The 17,530-nt window shown below is 42.6% G+C and overlaps 2 protein-coding genes across 2 annotated transcripts; one reads left to right on the top strand and one right to left on the bottom strand.

Moving 5' to 3' along the window:
- Positions 1-201: 201 nt before the first annotated feature.
- Positions 202-1,084, top strand: mrps6 (mitochondrial ribosomal protein S6). The gene has a single exon (XM_020474982.2). It carries the CDS (start codon positions 334-336, stop codon positions 688-690), a length of 357 nt encoding a protein of 118 aa, XP_020330571.1. The 5' UTR covers positions 202-333; the 3' UTR covers positions 691-1,084.
- Positions 1,085-2,759: 1,675 nt separating this feature from the next.
- Positions 2,760-16,132, bottom strand: LOC109882891 (equilibrative nucleoside transporter 1-like). Its single transcript, XM_031799986.1, has 9 exons — positions 15,920-16,132; positions 15,061-15,142; positions 12,298-12,452; positions 11,855-11,994; positions 10,243-10,373; positions 6,134-6,242; positions 5,882-5,967; positions 4,078-4,277; positions 2,760-3,163 (listed from the first exon to the last, which is right to left on the bottom strand). Exons 1-9 carry the CDS (start codon positions 15,943-15,945, stop codon positions 3,052-3,054), a joined length of 1,041 nt encoding a protein of 346 aa, XP_031655846.1. The 5' UTR covers positions 15,946-16,132; the 3' UTR covers positions 2,760-3,051.
- Positions 16,133-17,530: the final 1,398 nt, after the last annotated feature.

Genomic DNA, 17,530 nt, shown 5'->3' with positions numbered 1-17,530 from the left:
AACCACGGAAAGCACATCGGTAAAACTCAAAAATCTTTAGTTTGAGTCCGATAATAATTTAGTACTCAAAACGAGTAATATTAATGGACATAGCTCTAAACATTGTCCTACTTGCGTTTATTATGTATTGTATGAAGATGTTCTTATGTAAAACGTTTTAAGCGCCATACCTCCACCTTTGGTACAGTCTAGTGTATATATTTTACGTCATCTCTAATCGTCTCACGACATGGCACCTGACGTCCGGGGATATTGTAAATGAAGGACATTTGTATGAGTCTGGACGTTTAAACTGTATTACTGTCTCTTCTTGTTTTACACAATCTGTAAATCATGCCTCGATATGAACTTGCCCTCATTGTAAAGGCCATGCAGAGGCCGGAGACCGCGGCACTTTTGCGGCGCACAGTGGAAACCTTGATGGAGCGAGGCGCTGTGGTGAGAGGCTTGGAGAACCTCGGAGAGAAACTTCTACCGTACAAGATATCGAAACACAACGAGCGACACACGCGCGGTGGATACTTTCTGATTGACTTCCACGCTGCTCCCGGTATTGTCACGGGCTTGCTGGATCATCTGGAGAGGGACATTGACGTGGTGAGGCCTACGGTCTTGAAGAATGATCCGGAGCCTTCCAATGGACCCTGCTGCGGACACCCGGTGGCATCTAAACACCAGGACACCGTCTAAACGGTCATCATAAGAGTTATTTCTAGTTGCCCAGCTTCTGTGACACATTGAGAAGTGGATCGCATTTGATAGCCAGGCTTTAGCCTGGGTGGCGGTCTATTTCTGCTTCCTTGCCAACAATTTAGAAATAGAAGACAGGGTTTTTCACATCCCGAGGGAAGACTCACATCATGTTCATTAGGCACCAAACGGAAGCAAATGGACAAACAGGGAGGCATCGCCTGGACACAGAACCATCGTGAAATTACAATATATCATTGAGTACGTTTTTGGCATACAAAACATGGTAACACATTTTCCTTGGTTCATACCATCCAATATACTGTAATACTATTTCAGTGCCATCTGCTTTAATGATTAAATGAATAAACAAATTCCAAACTTGTAAAAAATACATGGTTTCATTTTGTAATGAAGTTTTGGTTAAATTACATGACATTTTCACCTACTCTAAAAGTCTCACTGAATGAAATTTAAAAGTAATGCCCCATTACCTTCCCTTTCAATCATTTAGCAGACAAGCATATCCAGAGTAATTTAGTGCATTAATCTTAACGTAGCAAGGTTAAGACAACCACATATTACAGTCATATAATTAAAGTACACGTTTCCCTCAAGCAGCTGTCAGCAAAGTCAGTGTCAGTAAGAAAAGACTAGTGCAAGTATTTAAAGCCGATTTTACGTTGATCTGAAAATGTGGTCGGAGGCGTCATGGAGGGTGTGATGCGATTTCGGGCCTCCGGAGGCATAGAGACCAAATTGAGCCGCATCTCCGTTTGCCTCATTTTGTAGCAATACGATGGGCTCCGTGTAGCTCCGCATTCACATGATTAGTTGGTGGGAGGACTTGCATGAACACAAACTCACTCCATTGATAACTAATAATATTCTGCACGGGGAGGGGGGGGGGGGTTAATGTTAGGACATAGACAAACACACTATCCGGGAGACACTTCCACACTGTATAACCAGGTGGTGGTCTAGGTGCTGAGCTAAGCCTTGGTAATTACTCAGCTGTGTCCAATTAAGGTGATTGACAATCGGAGTGCAGCTTGGAGAGAGGACAGCCTTTTGTTTTGAGTTTTGACGTTTTATTTTTAGTTCTAGTTATTGGTTTCGTAACAATACCACACTAGGTATAGCATTCTTTTCCTCGTCGACTTCTACCTTAAAGTAGGCTTTTTTGAAGGCTGCTTAGTGTTTATCCCATCATAATTCAAATTGAAAGTACTGTATTTGGGACACTACATTGAGACCATATACCATTACACTACTGTAAGTAACATTTATCATTTAGCAGATGCTCTTATCCAGAGCGACTTACACTTACCGTATGCTTCCCAGTCAAAACAGTTTGGGTATATATTATGAACATTTTGTGACGTTTTTGTGCGGTGATTGGTCAACAGTACTACACCTAGTAGGAATGGGAACATGAAGTCATTCGACGAGAGAGACATCATGGCTAGATGTAAAATTGCTGTGACTAAGACCAAAAACATCATAATTAATGACGGATTTCTTGAGTTAGATTAATTTGGACTATGTGAGGAAGTGTTCCTGGCTATGTTGTTGCTACGGTGGCTCAATAGGGACAAATGGTACAATTGCAGAGTTTTTTTTCTTGTTTTTCAAGCGAAGGTCTTTAGGGAGTATGAGAGCACAGATGGTCGCCATGCCTACCCGAATTCTGCGAGGTGCAACCGAACCTATGTATTCATCTTAAGGTAGCTAGGTGAGACAACCACATATCAGTCAGTCAGTACATTCATCTTAAGGTAGCTAGGTGAGACAACCACATATCACAGTCAGTACATTCATCTTAAGGTAGCTAGGTGAGACAACCACATATCAGTCAGTTAGTGCATTCATCTTCAGATAGCTAGGTGAGACAACCACATATCAGTCAGTGCATTCATCTTCAGGTAGCTAGGTGAGACAACCACATATCACAGTCAGTTAGTACATTCATCTTCAGATAGCTAGGTGAGATAACCACATATCACAGTCAGTTAGTACATTCATCTTCAGATAGCTAGGTGAGACAACCACATATCACAGTCAGTTAGTACATTCATCTTCAGATAGCTAGGTGAGACAACCACATATCACAGTCAGTTAGTACATTCATCTACAGGTAGCTAGGTGAGACAACCATACCACAGTCACAGCAACTGTCAGCAAAGTCTGTGCTAGTAAGAAAAGACTAAGTGTCAGTGTAAGGAACGCGAGGGTGTGGCCTAAAGTTTCAAAATGAATAGAGACGGGGCAGTTTGCAACGACAGTCATTGTAGCATTTAAAAACAATGTTAGTTATGTTAGTTATGTTTGGGTTATGCATGCTCCCAACATCGGGCTATTTTAGACTATGGCTCTGAAGAGGAATGAGAAGGATGCTCCCAGAGCCAAACCCAGGGACAGGAAGAATGCCATGATGGCACCAGCAGTCTCTGCCTCATGAGGAGCAACTAATCTGGAGAGAGAGGAGGAAGAGAGAGAGAGAGAGGAGGAAGAGAGAGAGAGAAGAGGGAAGAGAGAAAGGAGAGGGAGAGAGAAAGGAGAGAGAAAGAGAAGAGAAAGGAGAGAGAGAGGGTGAGGGGATCAGGTGTCTTGCCAACTCCTATGGAAATGTCATGCAGAACATGGCTTGACAAGGCCAATGGAGCAGTAGCCAAAACCACAAACAGGTCTGGGACCAGGCTACAAACAGGTCTGGGACCAGGCTACAAACAGGTCTGGGATCAGGCTACAAACAGGTCTGGGACCAGGCTACAAACAGGTCTGGGACCAGGCTACAAACAGGTCTGGGATCAGGCTACAAACAGGTCTGGGACCAGGCTACAAACAGGTCTGGGACTAGGCTACAAACAGGTCTGGGATCAGGCTACAAACAGGTCTGGGACCAGGCTACAAACAGGTCTGGGACCATGCTACAAACAGGTCTGGGACCAGGCTACAAACAGGTCTGGGACCAGGCTACAAACAGGTCTGGGACCAGGCTACAAACAGGTCTGGGACCAGGCTACAAACAGGTCTGGGACCAGGCTACAAACAGGTCTGGGACCAACCTACTGTGGTAACACTTTAGGTGAAGTCTGTCAAACTGGGAGACATTTTTCTCTTGCAATAAATGACACCTTACGCAAATGCTTTGCTTGTACCGTGTGTGTTGTGCCTCCTAACGTTGTTAAAGGTTAGTTTAGGCCTAGATCACACATGTATATTATCATTTTACTCATCCCATCTATGTCAAATATTAGTTAGCATTGCAAACGGTTAGTTTGTAATGTGTGTCACTATGAGAGGAAAATGTCGCCCTGTAGGCTAACTCGAAAGTTTCAAATCTATCTGGGTTTTCGCCCAGGCGAAGGAGGCAAGCGGTCTTACTTGGGCCCGAAGCACATGCAGAGGCTGGCCAGGTATCCGCTGGAGAAGGCGAAGAGGATCATGAAGACGATGAACCAGGCGTCGTGTTGAAAGACGACAGGCAGGTTGTAGCGGGGCTGAACGTTGCACAGCATGAAGAGAGGCACAAAGATCACACGGGCTACCATAAAAATGGGCACCAGTTTGCTGTCCTTCCCAGGCTGAAAGTGGATGGCAGAGAAAGAGACATAGCACATTCAAATAAATGCCATAGTGCTAAGGCTAAGTCATAGTGCTAAGTCATAGTGCTAAGGCTAAGTCATAGTGCTAAGGCTAAGGGATAGTGCTAAGGCTAAGGGATAGTGCTAAGGATAAGGGACAGTGCTAAGGCTAAGAGATAGTGCTAAGAGATAGTGCTAAGGGACAGTGCTAAGAGACAGTGCTAAGGCTAAGGGACAGTGCTAAGGCTAAGTCATAGTGCTAAGGATTAGTCATAGTGCTAAGGCTAAGTCATAGTGCTAAGGATTAGTCATTGTGCTAAGGCTAAGTCATAGTGCTAAGGATTAGTCGTAGTGCTAAGGCATAGTTGTAGTGCTAAGTGATAGTGCCAAGGCTAAGTCATAGTGCTAAGGCTAAGTCATAGTGCTAAGGCTAAGTCATAGTGCTAAGGATTAGTCATAGTGCTAAGGCTAAGGGATCGTGCCATGGCTAAGTGAAAAGTGCTTTATTCGATAGAAGATGATGACTTAAATTCACATTCGATAAAAACATTGTATGTTTAAAAAGCGTTCCTGCCGTGTTTGTCGTAATTAAGCCGGTTGTAAAATGCATAGAAACTGGATAGATACATTCATAACATTCACAACGTCACCACAAGATGAGTAGATAAGATGCAAAAGGTATTTATCTTAAATTCAGTAAACATTCAAGTTTACTTGTATTTTTTGTCTCTTAAAAAACTACTGTAAATTTACCATACCAGTAAAGGCCTATGGGTAACCTCTACTGTTCTGTTAGCGTCTACTGTTCTGTTAGCGTCTACTGTTCAGTTAGCGTCTACTGTTCTGTTAGTGTTTACTGTTCTGTTAGCGTCTACTGTTCAGTTAGCGTCTACTCTTCTGTTAGCGTCTACTGTTCTGTTAGCGTCTACTGTTCTGTTAGCGTCTACTGTTCTGTTAGCGTCTACTGTTCAGTTAGCGTCTACTGTTCTGTTAGCGGCTACTGTTCTGTTAGTGTCTACTGTTCTGTTAGCGTCTACTGTTCAGTTAGCGTCTACTGTTCAGTTAGCGTCTACTGTTCTGTTAGTGTTTACTGTTCTGTTAGCGTCTACTGTTCAGTTAGCGTCTACTGTTCTGTTAGCGTCTATTGTTCTGTTAGCGTCTACTGTTCTGTTAGCGTCTACTGTTCTGTTAGCGTCTACTGTTCTGTTAGCGTCTACTGTTCTGTTAGCGTCTACTGTTCTGTTAGCGTTTACTGTTCTGTTAGCGTCTACTGTTCTGTTAGCGTCTACTGTTCTGTTAGCGTCTACTGTTCAGTTAGCGTCTACTGTTCTGTTAGCGTCTACTGTTCTGTTAGCGTCTACTGTTCTGTTAGCGTCTACTGTTCTGTTAGCGGCTACTGTTCTGTTAGCGGCTACTGTTCTGTTAGCGGCTACTGTTCTGTTAGTGTCTACTGTTCTGTAGGCGTCTACTGTTCTGTTAGTGTGATCTGGAATCCTTAGTTCACAATATCCACAATTCAAATAAGTATCAGTTAGTTTCAGGCATATTCATTCAAATGAGCCGATTTCTTCCATTCTGTATCGTGTGTTTTGTTGCCGACTTACCCACGTGCACACAGCAGTGAGGCTTCTCCCGGCCCAGTCGCTCAGGTTAAAGAGCAGGAAACAACACACGGGGATGAAGTACATCTCTGAGAGGAGAGGATAACGTACGATAACACACATTACCAGTGAATATTACCAGTCAATTACCAGTTTGTTGTTGTTGTAAAGGCTCGTAAAATCAAAAGCGTGTAAATATACTGTAAAACGAACACATAAACCATGCTCTTGTCATAGATATTCATACACACAGACCCCAGGCGTCTCCATTAGCGACGACAGACTTGACATCCACCGTGACAGCAGGGTAGACACCGATGGTGACGGTGAAGGCAAAACACACAGAGAGAGCCAGGACCCGGATCTACAGTCAATGGGTCAACAAGAAAGTACTTTAGATCACCTTTTTGGAGAGTTGGGACGATAGAAAATCGAATGGTTGGGAACATTGATCTTTCTGCATTATGACTCATTTGTATATAACACTACAACATTCTATGGCAGCCGTGTTAGTGCCACATTCAAAATAAATGGTGAATATTTCAACAATGTAACTAAATGTTTTGAATAGGAACGATATTACAGATTCTAAATATAGAGTTTGAAGTCGGAAATGTACATACACCTACACACAGCCAAATACATTTAAACTCAGTTTTTCAAAATTCCTGACATTTAATCCTAGTAAAAATTCCCTGTCGTAGGTCAGTTAGGATCACCACTTTATTTTAAGAATGTGAAATGTCAGAATAATAGTAGAGAGAATTATTTATTTCAGCTTTTATTTCTTCCATCACATTCCCAGTGGGTCAGAAGTTTACTTACACTCAATTAGTATTTGGTAGCATTGCCTTTAAATTGTTTAACTTGGGTCAAACGTTTCAGGCAGCCTTCCACATGCTTCCCACAATAAGTTGGGTGAATGAATTTTTGCCCGTTCCTCCTGACAGAGCTGGTGTAACGGAGTCAGGTTTGTAGGCCTCCTTGCTCACATATGCATTTTCAGCTCTGTTCACAGGTTTTCTATAGGATTGAGGTCAGGGCTTTGACTTATTCATCCTTAAGGCATTTGCCACAACTTTCAAAGTATGCTTGGGGTCATTGTCCATTTGGAAGACCCATTTGCGACTAAGCTTCAACTTTCTAACTGATGTCTTGAGATGTTGCTTCAATATATCCACATAATTTTCCTTCCTCATGCAGCCATCTATTTTGTGAAGTGCACCAGTCCCTCCTTTAGCAAAGCACCCCCACAACATGATGCTGCCACCACCGTGCTTCACGGTTGAGATGGTGTTCTTCGGCTTGCAAGCCTCCCCCTTTTTCCTCCAAACATAATGATGGTCATTATGGCCAAACAGTTCTATTTTTGTTTCGTCAGACCAGAGGACATTTCTCCAAAAAGTACGACCTTTGTCCCCATGTGCAGTTGCAAACCGAAGTCTGGCTTATTTTATGGCAGTTTTGGAGAAGTGGCTTCTTCCTTGCTGAGTGGACTTTCAGGTTATGTCAATATAGGACTCTTTTGACTGTGGATATCTATACTTTTGTACCTGTTTCCTCCAGCCTCTTCACAAGGTCCTTTGCTGTTGTTCTGGGATTGATTTGCTCTTTTCGCACCAAAGTACGTTCATCTCTAGGAGACAGAGCGCGTCTCCTTCCTGAGCGGTATGACGGCTGTGTGGTCCCATGGTGTTTATACTTGTGCACTATTGTTTGTACAGATGAATGTGGTACCTTCAGGTGTTTGGAAATTGCTCCCAAGGATGAACCAGACTTGTGGAGGTCTGTAATTTTTGGCTGATTTCTATTGATTTTCCCATGATGCCAAGCAAGGAAGCACTGAGCTTGAAGGTAGGCCTTGAAATACATCCACAGGTACACCTCCAATTGACTCAAAATATGTAAATTCGCCTATCAGAAGCTTCTAAAGCTATGACATAATTTTATGGAATTTTCCAAGCTGTTTAAAAAGCACAGTCGATTTAGTGTATGTAAACTTCTGACCCACTGGAATTGTGATACAGTGAATTATAAGGACACGGTTTGTTCTTCTTCTCCTTGTTTGAGAACTGGTGTAGTCGCTGCAGCATTTTCTGGAGGGAGAAGGAACGAGGCTATCCAATACATTGCTTTCATGATCCTTAAAATTGGTAGCCTAATGCAAATGTTTGAATAAAAATATATTCGATAAAAATATATTCAACAAGTGCCCAAGTTTATGATTTACTTATCTATACATAAAACGTGACAACTATCTTTCTCTTATTTCTACATATCTGACCAAACATAAATGTCATTTTAACCGTCCAGCCTGTTCACCTCGTCACTAAGCCTGTTTCCACTTTGTCTCTTGTTGTAATATCGATAGAACTCCTAAAGTAAGGTTCAGAACAACACGAAATTACAATCAATTATCTCACACTGGATGTTAATTAACAAAACAGGAGAGATGAACTGGAATGGAAAATTATTATGTGATGAATGAAAAGGGGAGGAAGTATTAGTTGTATTATGAAGTATTAGTTGTATTATGAAGTATTAGTTTAATTAGTTGTATTATGAAGTATTAGTTTAATTAGTTGTATTATGAAGTAGTGGTTGTATTAGTTGTATTATGAAGTATTAGTTGTATTATGAAGTATTAGTTGTATTATAAAGTATTAGTTGTATTATGAAGTATTAGTTGTATTATGAAGTATTAGTTGTATTAGTTGTATTATGAAGTATTGGTTTTATTATGAAGTATTGGTTGTATTAGTTGTATTATAAAGTATTAGTTGTATTATGAAGTATTAGTTGTATTATGAAGTATTGGTTGTATTATAAAGTATTAGTTGTATTATGAAGTATTAGTTGTATTATGAAGTATTGGTTGTATTGGTTGTATTAGTTGTATTATGAAATATTAGTTGTATTATGAAGTATCAGTTGTATTATTTGTATTAGTTGTATTATGAAGTATTGGTTGTATTAGTTGTATTATGAAGTATTAGTTGTATTAGTTGTATTATGAAGTATTAGTTGTATTAGTTGTATTATGAAGTATTAGTTGTATTAGTTGTATTCTGAAGTATTGGTTGTATTATGAAGTATAAGTTGTATTAATTGTATTAATTGTATCAGTTGTATTATGAAGTACTGGTTTTATTAGTTGTATTAGTTGTATTATGAAGTATTAGTTGTATTATGAAGTATTGGTTGTATTATGAAGTATTGGTTGTATTATGAAGTATTAGTTGTATTAGTTGTATTAGTTGTATTATGAAGTATTGGTTGTATTAGTTGTATTATCATCGAGTAGCATCTCCTAACCCCATTTTCCAGTCAAATATATGTAAAAATAACATTTCAAATCCAGAGTTTATTACCAGTTTAGGGAGGATCGCATAGGACATTATGGCCAATATGATCACAACACAGGCTGTGAGGAAGTATCCAAAAGCAACATCATTTAGTGCTGAGCCACCTGGGGTGTGTGTGTGTGTGTGTGTGTGTGTGTGTGTGTGTGTGTGTGTGTGTGTGAGAGAGAGAGAGAGAGAGAGAGAGAGAGAGAGAGAGAGAGAGAGAGAGAGAGAGAGAGAGAGAGAGAGAGAGAGAGAGAGAGAGAGAGAGAGAGAGAGAGAGAGAGAGAGAGAGAGAGAGAGAGAGAGAGAGAGAGAGAGAGAGAGAGAGAGAGAGAGAGAGGAGAGAGAGAGAGAGAGAGAGGAGAGAGTGGGAGGGGGGGAGAGAGAGGAGAGAGAGAGGGAGTGGGGGGAGAGAGAGAGGAGAGAGAGAGAGAGGAGAGAGAGGGAGTGAGAGAGAGAGAGAGAGAGAGAGAGAGAGAGAGAGACGGAGAGAGGGAGGGAGATAGAGAGGGAGTGGGAGGGGGGGGAGAGAGAGGAGAGAGAGAGGGAGTGGGGGGAGAGAGAGAGGAGAGAGAGGAGAGAGAGGGAGGGAGAGAGGAGAGAGAGGGAGTGGGAGGGAGAGAGAGAGGAGAGGGAGTGGGAGGGAGAGAGAGAGGAGAGGGAGTGGGAGGGAGAGACATCACTTGTACAGCCATACCAAAAGTCATAAAATCTTAATTCCCAGGCACACCATCACCATTTACACCATCACCATTTACACCATCACCATTTACACCATCACCATTTACAGATGTATATGAATCATTTACAGACATGGAAACATGTACATATCCCAAAGGAGTCTATGAATTCATTTCAATACTACTAATCTCTTGCCTCAACTGCCCTTTGTGGAGGTGGACTTAATTATTTTAGTAGTAAAAAATGTAGTAACAGGTATTTTTTTTATGATGACATATATCTGTAGATGTGTTAATCGTGAAATAAAAAGGTATATCATGTCTCAGACGTACTTGCGATAGCACAGATCATGGAGAAGGCAGCGAACGTGCCCGCCAGGCCTTTCCCACTCATTATGGGTGTGGTGTATTTGGCGGGAAGAAGGCCTGCCATACCAAACAGACTGCCCTGCAGGATAGCTCCAAAAGCTGAAGAAAGGTTTAAAAAATAAATAATAATAATAATAATAAACACAGTCAATAACACAGAGTCCAGTCATAGAAACATGAAGCTAACATTTAATATGCAGTTTGAGTGTTCAAGCATCTTACTTTTCTGTTTTAAAAAGACATTTGGGTGACAGATAATTACTGTTTTTGTCTTCTTGGCAGGTGAATGAATAAGAGCGTCTGCTAAATCAGAGGTTCCCAAAGTTTTTCACGGCCCCACCCCACCCCCCTTTCCAGCATTGGGGAACATCCCGCGGGTTTTCATCAAGGATCTCGCTGTACTTTGCTCCGTTCATCTTTCCCTGGATCCTGACTAGTCTCCCAGTCCCTGCCGCTGAAAAACATTCCCACAGCAATGATGCTGCCACCACCATGCTTCACCGTAAGGATGCTGCCACCACCATTCTTCACCATAGGGATGGTGCTAAGTTTCCTCCAGGCCAAAGAGTTCAATCTTGGTTTCATCAGACCAGAGAATCTTGTTTCTCATGGTCTGAGAGTCTTTAGGTGCCTTTTGGCAAACTCCAACTGGGCTGTTATGTGCCTTTTACTGAGGAGTGGCTTCCGTCTGGCCACTCTACCATAACAGCCTGATTAGTGGAGTGTAGCAGAGATTGTTGTCCTTCTGGAAGGTTCTCCCATCTCCACAGAGGAAGTCTGGAGCTCTGTCAGAGTGACCATCGGGTTCTTGGTCACCTCCCTGACCAAGGCCCTTCTCCCCCGATTGCTCAGTTTGGCCGGGCGGCCAGCTCTAGTAAGATTCTTGGTGGTTCCAAACGTCTTCCATTTAAGAATGATGGAGGCCTATTGTGTTCTTAGGGATCTTACATTTTTGGTACCCTTCCCCAGATCTGTGCCTCAACACAATCCTGTCTCGGAGCTCTACGAACAATTCCTTCGACATCATGGCTTGGCTTTTGCTCTGACATTAACTGTCAACTGTGGGACCTTATATAGACAGGTGTGTGCCTTTCCAAATCATGTCCAATCAATTGAATTTACCACAGGTGGACTCCAATCAAGTTGTCGAAACATCTCAAGGATGATCAATGAAAACAGGATGCACCTGAGCTCAATTTTGAGTCTCATAGCAAAGGGTCTGAATACTTCAGTAAATAAGGTATTTACCCATGCCCTACCAGGGGGCACGCCCCATAGTTTGGGAACCACTGTGCTAAATTAACTAAATGTAATGTAAAGACAGACCCCATTGAAGGGTGGCTGAGGTCTAAGTGTGCTTTCAGGACAACTCAAGGGGAAAATAATTGACTGGGTAAAAAGGAGGAAGGGGCCAAATAAGGAGGAAGGGGCCAAATAAGGAGGAAGGGGCCAAATAAGGAGGAAGGGGCCAAATAAGGAGGAAGGGGCCAAATACGGAGGAAGGGGCCAAATAAGGAGGAAGGGGCCAAATAAGGAGGAAGGGGCCAAATAAGAGGCCGTAGGCTCGAAAAAAAACTCACAGTTTATGATAACAATCTTGATCATGGTTAATGTGAAGAAAGGGCCCGCGGCCATGTCTATTTTCACCGCGATGGCTGTGATAAGAAACAGCACCAAAATCACCGCCAGGCTGCCCATGATCCGGAACTTTTGAGGAATCCTGGAAGTTAGAGAGTCGGGGGTCAAATAATCAGAGGTCAATCTTATGTTGATCACACGTCGGTCCTCTGCCTGGTTAGTGCACTTTTAACATTACTGGGCCGAGCTATACAATTACTATGATATTAGCTTATCCCCAAAAAACATGAAGATTTATTACCATATTAGCTCGCCACCCCCCCCCCCCCCCCCCCCCCCCAAAAAAAAATATGAAGATTTAATTCTTGGAGTAGTGCTTTATAACGCATTAGGAAAGTCAAGATAGTGTGAGGCGTGTGGGGGTGAAGTGGTGGGCTAAACGAACCTGTGATGCAGGACTGAGTTGAGACAGGTGAAGATCAGTACAGGCACCGTGGCACAAAGTGGCGATACGTTATTGTAACTGGCCTCCGTAGGATTACGGTCGTAGGGTTTGTCGGTTGATATTTGGGTGGGGTCTCTGAGACGGCTGGTAAAATACTGTAGAGTGACAAGAGGACAGAAGACTTTAGTTCATTGCTAATGTGTGGCGAACGTTCTACAGTCACATGGCTGTCATGGCACCACCCAGGTAGGTGATATCCATTGGAAGTGGATGCAATACAATAATGTATCAAATATTATGTAAAGAGCTTTGAGTACTTGAAAAAATGCTGTTCAAATGGATTATTCCAATGATAAGGGGGTATTTTTCTTTTACTGTTATTTAACTAGGCAAGTCAGGAACAGTGGGTTAACTGGTCTAGGAACAGTGGGTTAACTGGTCTAGGAACAGTGGGTTAACTGGTCTAGGAACAGTGGGTTAACTGGTCTAGGAACAGTGGGTTAACTGGCCTAGGAACAGTGGGTTAACTGGCCTAGGAACAGTGGGTTAACTGGTCTAGGAACAGTGGGTTAACTGGCCTAGGAACAGTGGGTTAACTGGTCTAGGAACAGTGGGTTAACTGGTCTAGGAACAGTGGGTTAACTGGTCTAGGAACAGTGGGTTAACTGGTCTAGGAACAGTGGGTTAATTGGCCTAGGAACAGTGGGTTAACTGGTCTAGGAACAGTGGGTTAACTGGTCTAGGAACAGTGGGTTAACTGGTCTAGGAACAGTGGGTTAACTGGTCTAGGAACAGTGGGTTAACTGGTCTAGGAACAGTGGGTTAACTGGTCTAGGAACAGTGGGTTAACTGGTCTAGGAACAGTGGGTTAACTGGTCTAGGAACAGTGGGTTAACTGGTCTAGGAACAGTAGGTTAACTGGCCTAGGAACAGTGGGTTAACTGGTCTAGGAACAGTGGGTTAACTGGCCTAGGAACAGTGGGTTAACTGGTCTAGGAACAGTGGGTTAACTGGTCTAGGAACAGTGGGTTAACTGGTCTAGGAACAGTGGGTTAACTGGTCTAGGAACAGTGGGTTAACTGGCCTAGGAACAGTGGGTTAACTGGTCTAGGAACAGTGGGTTAACTGGTCTAGGAACAGTGGGTTAACTGGTCTAGGAACAGTGGGTTAACTGGTCTAGGAACAGTGGGTTAACTGGTCTAGGAACAGTGGGTTAACTGGCCTAGGAACAGTGGGTTAACTGGTCTAGGAACAGTGGGTTAACTGGTCTAGGAAACAGTGGGTTAACTGGTCTAGGAACAGTGGGTTAACTGGTCTAGGAACAGTGGGTTAACTGGCTAGGAACAGTGGGTTAACTGGTCTAGGGAACAGTGGGTTAACTGGCCTAGGAACAGTGGGTTAACTGGTCTAGGAACAGTGGGTAACTGGTCTAGGAACAGTGGGTTAACTGGTCTAGGAACAGTGGGTTAACTGGTCTAGGAACAGTGGGTTAACTGGCTAGGAACAGTGGGTTAACTGGTCTAGGAACAGTGGGGTTAACTGGTCTAGGAACAGTGGGTTAACTGGCCTAGGAACAGTGGGTTAACTGGTCTAGGAACAGTGGGTTAACTGGCCTAGGAACAGTGGGTTAACTGGTCTAGGAACAGTGGGTTAAACTGGTCTAGGAACAGTGGGTTAACTGGTCTAGGAACAGTGGGTTAACTGGTCTAGGAACAGTGGGTTAACTGGTCTAGGAACAGTGGGTTAACTGGCCTAGGAACAGTGGGTTAACTGGTCCTAGGAACAGTGGGTTAACTGGTCTAGGAACAGTGGGTTAACTGGTCTAGGAACAGTGGGTTAACTGGTCTAGGAACAGGGGTTAACTGGTCTAGGAACAGTGGGTTAACTGGTCTAGGAACAGTGGGTTAACTGGTCTAGGAACAGTGGGTTAACTGGTCTAGGAACAGTGGGTTAACTGGTCTAGGAACAGTGGGTTAACTGGTCTAGGAACAGTGGGTTAACTGGTCTAGGAACAGTGGGTTAACTGGTCTAGGAACAGTGGGTTAACTGGTCTAGGAACAGTGGGTTAACTGGTCTAGGAACAGTGGGTTAACTGGTCTAGGAACAGTGGGTTAACTGGCCTAGGAACAGTGGGTTAACTGGTCTAGGAACAGTGGGTTAACTGGTCTAGGAACAGTGGGTTAACTGGCCTAGGAACAGTGGGTTAACTGGCCTAGGAACAGTGGGTTAACTGGTCTAGGAACAGTGGGTTAACTGGTCTAGGAACAGTGGGTTAACTGGTCTAGGAACAGTGGGTTAACTGGCCTAGGAACAGTGGGTTAACTGGTCTAGGAACAGTGGGTTAACTGGCCTAGGAACAGTGGGTTAACTGGCCTAGGAACAGTGGGTTAACTGGTCTAGGAACAGTGGGTTAACTGGTCTAGGAACAGTGGGTTAACTGCCTGTTCAGGGGCAGAACGACAGATTTGTACCTTATCAGCTCGGGGATTCAAACTTGCAGCCTTGCGGTTACTAGTCCAACGCTCTAACCACTAGGCTACCCTGCCGCCTGTGAATTATCACAAGATAATCTGGAAAGCAACACTTGAAACATATTAGGAAATGAATACAGACTGAATACAGACGTCTCACTAAAAGCTCCGGCATTGTATTTCTAATATATATATATTTTTTTTTAAATATTTTTTATATTGTATTTCTGGTATGTATTAATTTATTGTTCAGTCTGAAAGTAGAGGATGAGAACTAATGTTGTGGCTCTACCATGGTGGCTGTCATGAAGAAGCTCCATGGCAGGAGAGTTCCTAAACCCAGCATGAAAAAGATCAGCCACACGCCATTGTTTCTGTTGGATGACAAGAGGAGAGGAAGCAACTGTTACCCGGTTTATTTGTGTAGTTAATATGACAATTTATACCATATTAATTCACGTAGTATGTAGGCCCACACAGAAATTACAAGGTTGAAATGCTAATTACTTGACAGATATGATATTAAATTTGGGATTAAATGTAGCAAATTCCAATACATTCTTTTATTTGTTTAGTTAATTTGACAATAAATAACTTATTTATTTACGTAGTATGTAGGCCCACAAAGAAATTACAAGGTGAAATGGTAATTACTTATATATGATATGATATTAAATTTGGGTTTAAAGTAGGCTCCCGTGTGGTGCAGCGGTCTAAGGCACTGTATCCAGGGACTGTAGTGGGAGTCCCATAGGGTGGTGCACAATTGGCCGGGGTAGGCAGTCATTGCAATTAAGAATTTGTTCTTCAACTGACTTGCCTAGTTAAATTAAACGTAGCAAATTTCAACATTTTCTATAGGGCAAGATGTGACCACTAGGGGGCGATCCCGGATGCCCGGCTGACCTCATGGTGAGCACTCTTACCACAGTCCCTAAAGAGGTATCTCCCTTGAAGGAGCTCGTGACACACTTCCAATCCAAAGGCTAACCTATCGGGTACATTACCATTTGGTTTGTGTTACAATATAATTTGCCAGTAACCATAAAAAGAAGGGACTGGCCAGAGTTTCACAGAAACTAGATACGGTATCTAAAACAGTTAAGATGTCACTATAAAAAGAAGGACACATAACTAGGCTGCTAACTCACTTGTCTTCAGGCTTGTGGACATCCATAGTTTGTTTTCAGTGATGAACGTCTATCACCTTTTTTCCCACAGCTCTGCGGCAAACCTGAAAACAAATGGGATGGATTGAAACACATCTCATGTATTTTGCCCTTCATTCATGTCGAAGGAATTACAACAAAATAAACTCAAATGATTGCAGAATTCAACAACTTCAGAAAAAACAATGACCTAGACTAGAGGGAATAACACTGGATAGAGGATTTACAATTCTACCATTACAATCTATCTGTAGGTTACTATTCATTCTGGTTATCTAATATTATTGCCCTCTTGTGGTCGTTATGGATACATTTCTAAGCATCCTTCACTATGGCTGAGTTTACACAGGCAACCCAATTCTGATCATTTTCCCTATTATCTGATTGGTAAACACTTTTAAAAATCTAAAACATTTGGCAGGAATCTGTATCCCACCTTTGTTTAAACATAGAAGCTGGTAGAAATTAAACTCACGGCCCACGATAAACGGGTAGCCTAAACTGTCGACAATAACGCAGACAGTTTGACAAATTGGTGCGTTTTGACTAACTTTACTTTTTCCAGGGGACCTCTACGTAATATATATATATATAATTTAAAAAATATATATTTCACCTTTATTTAACCAGGTAGGCTAGTTGAGAACAATTTCTCATTTACAACTGCGACCTGGCCAAGATAAAGCATAGCAGTGTGAACAGACAACAACACAGAGTTACACATGGAGTAAACAATTAACAAGTCAATAACACAGTAGAAAAAAAAGAATCTATATACATTGTGTGCAAAAGGCATGAGGAGGTAGGCGAATAATTACAATTTAGCAGATTAACACTGGAGTGATAAATGATCAGATGGTCATGTGCAGGTACAGATACTGGTGTGCAAAAGAGCAGAAAAGTAAATAAATATAAACAGTATGGGGACGAGGTAGGTAAATTGGGTGGGCTATTTACCAATGGACTATGTACAGCTGCAGCGATCGGTTAGCTGCTCAGATAGCAGATGTTTAAAGTTGGTGAGGGAGATAAAAGTCTCCAACTTCAGCGATTTTTGCAATTCGTTCCAGTCACAGGCAGCAGAGAACTGGAAGGAAAGGCGGCCAAATGAGGTGTTGGCTTTAGGGATGATCAGTGAGATACACCTGCTGGAGCGCGTGCTATGGGTGGGAGTTGCCATCGTGACCAGTGAACTGAGATAAGGCGGAGCTTTACCTAGCATGGACTTGTAGATGACCTGGAGCCAGTGGGTCTGGCGACGAATATGTAGCGAGGGCCAGCCGACTAGAGCATACAGATCGCAGTGGTGGGTGGTATAAGGTTATTTAGTAACAAAACGGATGGCACTGTGATAAACTGCATCCAGTTTGCTGAGTAGAGTATTGGAAACTATTTTGTAGATGACATCGCCGAAGTCAAGGATCGGTAGAATAGTCAGTTTTACTAGGGTAAGTTTGGCGGCGTGAGTGAAGGAGGCTTTGTTGCGAAATAGAAAGCCGACTCTAGATTTGATTTTAGATTGGAGATGTTTGATATGAGTCTGGAAGGAGAGTTTACAGTCTAGCCAGACACCTAGGTACTTATAGATGTCCA

This window comes from Oncorhynchus kisutch, linkage group LG20 (genome assembly GCF_002021735.2).
Source record: "Oncorhynchus kisutch isolate 150728-3 linkage group LG20, Okis_V2, whole genome shotgun sequence".
Classification (NCBI taxonomy): Eukaryota; Metazoa; Chordata; class Actinopteri; order Salmoniformes; family Salmonidae; genus Oncorhynchus; species Oncorhynchus kisutch.
Note: the sequence above shows the minus strand (reverse complement) of the source record. Positions and strands in the feature narration are given on the sequence as shown.

What these genes read in the sequence shown, in the direction of transcription:
- mrps6 (XM_020474982.2), top strand. Translation starts at nt 334, where the DNA reads ATGCCTCGATATGAACTTGCCCTCATTGTAAAGGCCATGCAGAGGCCG.
- LOC109882891 (XM_031799986.1), bottom strand. Translation starts at nt 15,945, where the DNA reads ATGGATGTCCACAAGCCTGAAGACAA. An exon ending in CGCTAATGGAGACGCCTGGG is followed by an intron (nt 5,968 to 6,133) that starts GTCTGTGTGTAT and finishes CTCTCCTCTCAG; the next exon opens with AGATGTACTTCATCCCCGTG. An exon ending in TCACTGCTGTGTGCACGTGG is followed by an intron (nt 4,278 to 5,881) that starts GTAAGTCGGCAA and finishes ATCCACTTTCAG; the next exon opens with CCTGGGAAGGACAGCAAACT.